The sequence below is a fragment of the Chiloscyllium plagiosum genome, unplaced genomic scaffold, assembly GCF_037043375.1.
Source record: "Chiloscyllium plagiosum isolate Xiang-an unplaced genomic scaffold, Cpla_swu_hap1 HiC_scaffold_2, whole genome shotgun sequence".
NCBI classification, from domain to species: domain Eukaryota; kingdom Metazoa; phylum Chordata; class Chondrichthyes; order Orectolobiformes; family Hemiscylliidae; genus Chiloscyllium; species Chiloscyllium plagiosum.
The window spans coordinates 66,254,996-66,260,995 of NW_028270140.1; the positions used below are offsets into that span (position 1 = coordinate 66,254,996).

At 43.4% G+C, this 6,000-nt stretch overlaps 1 protein-coding gene and 1 long non-coding RNA gene across 2 annotated transcripts in view; one reads left to right on the forward strand and one right to left on the reverse strand.

Moving 5' to 3' along the window:
* LOC122561584 (uncharacterized) overlaps positions 1–6,000 on the reverse strand; it is a 58,458-nt gene that overhangs the window by 15,944 nt on the left and 36,514 nt on the right. The gene's annotated exons all lie outside the window — the stretch shown is intronic.
* The window catches only part of fbp1a (fructose-1,6-bisphosphatase 1a), a 32,195-nt gene continuing 30,148 nt past the window's right edge, over positions 3,954–6,000 (forward strand). The window contains exon 1 of the mRNA XM_043713388.2: positions 3,954–4,214. Within this exon, the coding sequence (XP_043569323.1) occupies positions 4,045–4,214 (170 nt within the window). The 5' untranslated portion in view covers positions 3,954–4,044. The remainder of the gene's footprint in view (positions 4,215–6,000) is intronic.

Consider the following 6,000-nt stretch of genomic DNA (forward strand, 5'->3'; position numbering starts at 1 on the left):
ACTGCACTGCCTCAGATTAGGTGAATTGGACCTAAATGAGTCTATCCCAGACATCATTGGCAGCTGAGTGGCTATATTGCCCTTGCCACAACAGTCTCTTCCACCTCTTCCTGAAAATAAATCTCCCTGAAGATGAAGAACAATCATTATCTTCCTTCTCCTGAAGTTCCATTCCTTTCTGCTGCAATGTGAGCAGATAACTCACTATCCCGCATACTGTTGCTGCTGCATACTGAGAGCTGCTTCCACATTTGACCAGGTGCCTGAATCACTTCTTCTGCATCTCAATGGCTTATTTAATAACTAAACTTGTCTTTGATTGTATGTGCAGTAGTGTTAGGACTCCTCACAGGGATCAACTGATCATACTTGAAAGCACAAAGTTCTGTGGAAAACTTGACTAGTGCAGGATGAAGAAATCATGACAGCTTACTGGGTATCTTGCATTGATCTACACAATGATTTTTCAGTGATCATATGTCAACTGAACATTAATGCAGCGGTGTTCCTTTTGGTTTTTGAATACTCCTGAGTCATATAGTCATTGAGATAGACACACAGAAACAAACCCTTTGGTCCAAATTGTCCATGCCAGCCAGATATCCTAACTCAACTTTGTTGCATTTGCCAGCACTTGGCCCATATCCCTCTAAACCCTTCCTAGTCATATACCGGTCCAGATGTCTTTTGAATGTTGCATTTGTACAAGCCTTCATCACTTCCTCTGGCAGCTCATTCCATGCACACACCACCCTCTGCATGAAACAGTTGCCCCCTAGGTGCCTTTTAAATTTTTCCTCTCTCACCCTAAACCTATGCCTTCTAATTCTGGACTCCCCCACTTCATGCCCCTCATGATTTTATAAACCTGTATATGGTCACCCCTCAGCCCTGACACTCCAGGGAAAATAGCGCCAACCTATTCAGCCTCTCCCTATATTTCAAATCCTCCAACCCTGGCAATATCCTTGTAAATCCCTTCTGAACCCTTTCATGTTTCACAACATTTTTCTGATAGGAGGGAGACCAGAATTGCACACGATATTCCAATAGTGGCCCAACCAATGTCCTGTACAACCAGAACATGGCCTCCCAGTTCCTATACTCAATATTCTGATCAATAAAGGAAAGCATACCAAACACTTTCTTTACTATCCTATCTAACTGCGACTCCACTTTCAAGGAGCTATGAACCTGCACTCCAAGGTGTATTTGTTCAGGACCTTACCATTAAGTGTATAAGTCCTGCCCTGAATTGCCTTTCCAAAATGCAATCCTAAATGAAACTCCATCTGCCACTCCTAGGCCCATTTTCCCATTTAATCGTGATCTCATTGTACTCTGAGGTAACCTTCTTCGCTGTCCACTATACCTCCAATTTTGGTGTCATCTGCAAACTTACTAATTAAACCTCTTATGCTCACATCCAAATTATTTATATAAATGACAAAACGCAGTGGACTCAGCACCGATCCTTGTGGCACACCGCTGGTCATTGGCTTCCTGTCTGAAAAGCAACCATTCACTACCCTCTGTTTTCTACCTCCGAGCCAGTTCTGCAACAAAATGGTTAGTTCTTCCTGTATTCCACGAGATCTAACCTGGCTAACCAGTCTACTATGAGGAACCTTGTCCATAAAGATCACTCCTGATGAAGGGCTTTTACCAGAAATGTCGATTTTCCTGCTCCTCAGAAGCTGCCTGACCTGTACTTTTCCAGCGCCACATTCTTGACTCTATATAGATCACGTCCACCACTCTGCCCCCATCAATCTTCTTTGTTACTTCTTCAAAAAACTCAATCAAGTTCATGATACATGATTTCCCATGATAGACATGTTGACTATCCTTAATCAGTCCTTGCCTATCCAGATACATGTAAATCGTGGCCCTCAGGATTCCCTCCAACAACTTGTCCACCACTGACGTCAGGAAGTCTAAGGTGACTCCTTTGTTCAGTCAATAGCTCCCTAGGCATGTGGGAATCCAGTCAGCATAGCAAATCTGAGGACTCTCTTATTTTGATTGAACTTCATTCTTACTGGGCATAAGCGGCAGCTCGGAAAAATGTGGCACGATTGTGTCTGGGTCGGGAACTCTGGTCCTAAAAGCATTGTAGGTCCACCTACACCAAATTGACCGTGGTGATTCAAGAAGACACTTCATCAGCACTTTCTGAAGGGAAAATAGGTTTGAGAAATAAATAGGGGAAAGTGAGGACTGCAGATGCTGAAGATTAGAGATGAGAATGTGGTGCTGGGAAAGCACAGCAGATCAAGCAGCATCTGAGGAGCAGGAAAATCGCCATTTTGGGCAAAAGCCCTTCATTAGGACTTGCTGTGCTTTTCCAGCACCACACTGTCGACTTTGAGAAATAGATGCCGATGCAGCCAGTGAAGCCCACATCCCCTGAATGAACAATATTTTTTAAAAACTCACCAGCTGACCAGTATGGCAGATTGTGAGATTTGATTGATGCCAGTGGCAGATCGTTGAAGGCATCAGAACCAAGTCAAAAAAACAGGCTACAGTGACCTTATCTGCCACTGACCATGTTTGCCAATCCAGTCACCTTGGCAGGTTGCCTTCTTTCAGGAGAAATTAATTTTCTGTCTTCTTCTGTCTGTACTGTCTAAGTTGGTGGTTATCTAGCAGACAAGAGCCCTGTGAAATGACAAGTAGTTTAGGAAAAGGCAGCTGCTATTACTTTTAAGTTTTGTTCCTCTTGTCCGTCATCAGAGATTCAAATTCAAGTTCTGAGTGTTGCCCCAAAGTTGCTGATTGAGAGCTGGGAATTTTAGATCACAGGCATAAAACTTCAAGGTAGCAAAAATGACCCTCTGAAGTCTTAGAAATTGCCTCCAATGCGATGAAAGCACACTCTCTGTCTTGAGAGTAAAAACCTTTACCTAAGACAGGGAAGCAACTGCGAGGTCTCAGTGTTTTCCGGGCTATCAAACCTCTCACCTCTATTTACCTGACCAGTTCCAGAATACCCAAGCACTGAGTGCAAAAGACAGAATGTAGGGTTAAAACACGACGTCATTGGCCTGAACATATTTGAATATCAGGTTTGCAGGAGTTTCCCACAGCAACAAATGCATTTACGTTAAATATGGGCGTCAGTATGTTCCCAACATACCGGCTCTTTTTTTGCTGTTTGACATCTGCATTAGAAAGCAAGTTCCAGTTCCAACCATTGCTTTCAAAACCCTGCAAAGTTGCCAAATATCAACTGGGATTGAGAGAGTGTGGAGGGATAAAGTTCCTTTAACACGTCTATATTTCAAGGATAACTTCAGTTAATTACAATTATCAATCAAAGTTCCAGTTCTCCACTTCCCACATCACACGAACACGTTCAAATTTCAAGAATTTTCTTTTGTCCTTAGATGGAGGGAATAAAAGAGTGGAAGTTCCTGTCAATTTTTTTAAAGGACTTTCAGGAGTAGCTAAAGCAGTAAGATCTCACGATCTGATCTGATTTGAAGATCTCATTGTGGGGGAGGGAGGGGCACGCGTCAAGTTACCGACCCCCTGAACTTTGAAATAAACTGACAGCAGTTCCAGATTTCATCACGTTCGGTAAAATCACTGTGATAGCTTCATAATTTAAATGTAATCTCATAGATGATATTCCTCGTTTATCACTGAAAGATACTTTATAGCAGGAACTGTATGTCATCATTATACATCATTAGGATGGGTGTGTTTTAAAAATACAACCGTGCACACCAACAGAAATTTCCTTCAAAAAGCAACGTCAATAAATTAGATGCCGTACCACTTGTTTATTTCCATTTCCATGTGAACTTTACCCAGATTCAGTTAGCCACTCAGATTTGGCTTGATTGTTCTGTGAAGGAGTCCCTCCCCTTTCCTGGGCTGGATCGTTAGAGGATTGGTTGAAAGTGCTGATCTAAAACGTGCCTCCCTCTGGAAGTTTGTGGTGTGGCTTTTTGAGTTGCTTCATTCAGCAGCTCAGTCTTCCCATCGCTCCCTGACTGTACACTCTCTCCCTTAAGCGAGCAATCGGGAGGAAACATGTCAGACCGCTCTCCTTTCGATACCAACCTTGTCACGGTGACTCGTTTCATGCTTGAGGAGGGCAGAAAGGCGAAAGGCACCGGCGAACTGAATCAGCTTCTCAGCGCTATTTACACCGCTGTCAAAGCCATCTCATCGGCCGTCAGGAAGGCTGGTATCGCTAATCTGTACGTATCCTCTCTCTGCAAGTAATCGCACGCTGCAGACTCTGAACCCCGAGGGGACCTTGTGAAATATGTCGGCTCAAGTAGTTAGTCGGCGGCTTAACGAAACCATTCATTTCTCCCTGGGCCAGTATTATAGTTTCAGAAAGTTTGTTTCGTATTTTCACGCTGTTAGGAACGTCGCCCCACAAGTTAAGCAAGTAGGTTCTGTTCCTCCGGTTTCAGATCCGTTGCCGTCTGATTTTTGGCATGGATTTGTAGTAGCTGCTTTATGGAGGAAGTAAATCTACAATACAATTTTAGAAGAATTTCACAAAGCGTAGTTTGTATATTGCAATACAAGCTCTGTCAAACACATCGAATGCTGACCCTGATTGTGTTTCTGTACTATTAACGTTTGGTTGTGCCCGAAAATATTTTCATCCACCTTTGTCAATTTCTTTTTTGCTTCATACAAGAAAGAAAAACAAAATGTTTCGGCGTTCCATTTAGTCCTTTTAGTGTATTTTAAAAGTTAGGAGGTGTGTACCGCCAATCTCCCAATAGGAGAGCGCAGGTTTGTACAACAGGAAGTGCTGCCTCATGCTCACACAGCAATGTAAAACAGCATATTGTGTTCCTATTAGTTACTTCCAAACAATACTACTTCACTCCCTGTTTTGATATCATCTCCTCATTACTTTAAAGATGTTGCAATTTCAAATCTGGCAAGCGTCACTGTGTAGATTTAATGAAAAATGTCCTGTTACTGTATACAGCAGAGCTCTCTCTGGGATTACATTTCCAGTGCCACCCTTGGTCCTGTCATCCACTTGATATTGAAATTCCACCACACTAATTAACAAAGGTGTGGTTCTTTTACTATGACTTAATCAAGTTTTTTTTGATGGTGAACACCAAGTTTGCCACTTCTACCTCCTTCCCCTAGTGGATCCATTGTTTCTGCCTACTTCTGCTCCCCGGTAATTATTTCTTCCTACCTTAACTGGAGTTTTTTCTCCCCTTGTCTAGTACCTCCCCAGTTACATCTGGGATTCTTCTGATGCTTTACGCCAGTTTCGAAGCTTCCAACTTCACGTGCAGTCCCCCTCTACATCCATCCCCCATCAGGATGTCCTAAGGCTCTCCGCTTCTTCCTGGAAAAGAGGCCTGAACCATCTCCATCCACCAGCACGCTTCATTGCCTGGCTCAGCTCATCTTCATTTTGAACAACTTCTCCCTTAATCCCTCTCAACTGTCTTCAGATCAAAGATGTGGCCATAGCTACCACATGGGCCTGAGTAATGCCTGTCACTTTGAGAGGTATGAAGTACATTCCTGGTTCCAATTCTACTCTTTCCCCAGCGCAGCACTTGAAATGCTTCTCTCTCTCTCATTTGGAAAAGGAAAAATTTATCAATTTTGCTTCCTGCTGTCACCTTCACCAGATCTTTCTCCTTACCTTCCTCAAAAGTCTCTGTTTCCAATTCTGGGATGAGCTGGCTACTGACTGACTCCCACAGTTACCTTGACTGTACATCTGCACACCCTGCTTACTTTAAGGAGTCCATCCCATTTTCTCCATCACCATCACATTTGTTCTGATGATGCCATATTCTGCAGGGGACCTAAGAAATGTCCACCTTTTTCTCAATCAGTGTGTTCTCCATTGCCATGACTGACAGGGCCATCAGCTCCTTTTCTGCCCTTATCCCTTCTCTTTCCTCTCTCAAAAATAGAGTCTCCCCCCCCACCCCAGTCCTACTTACCACCCCATGAGCCTCTGCATCCAAAGGATCACAGACCGCC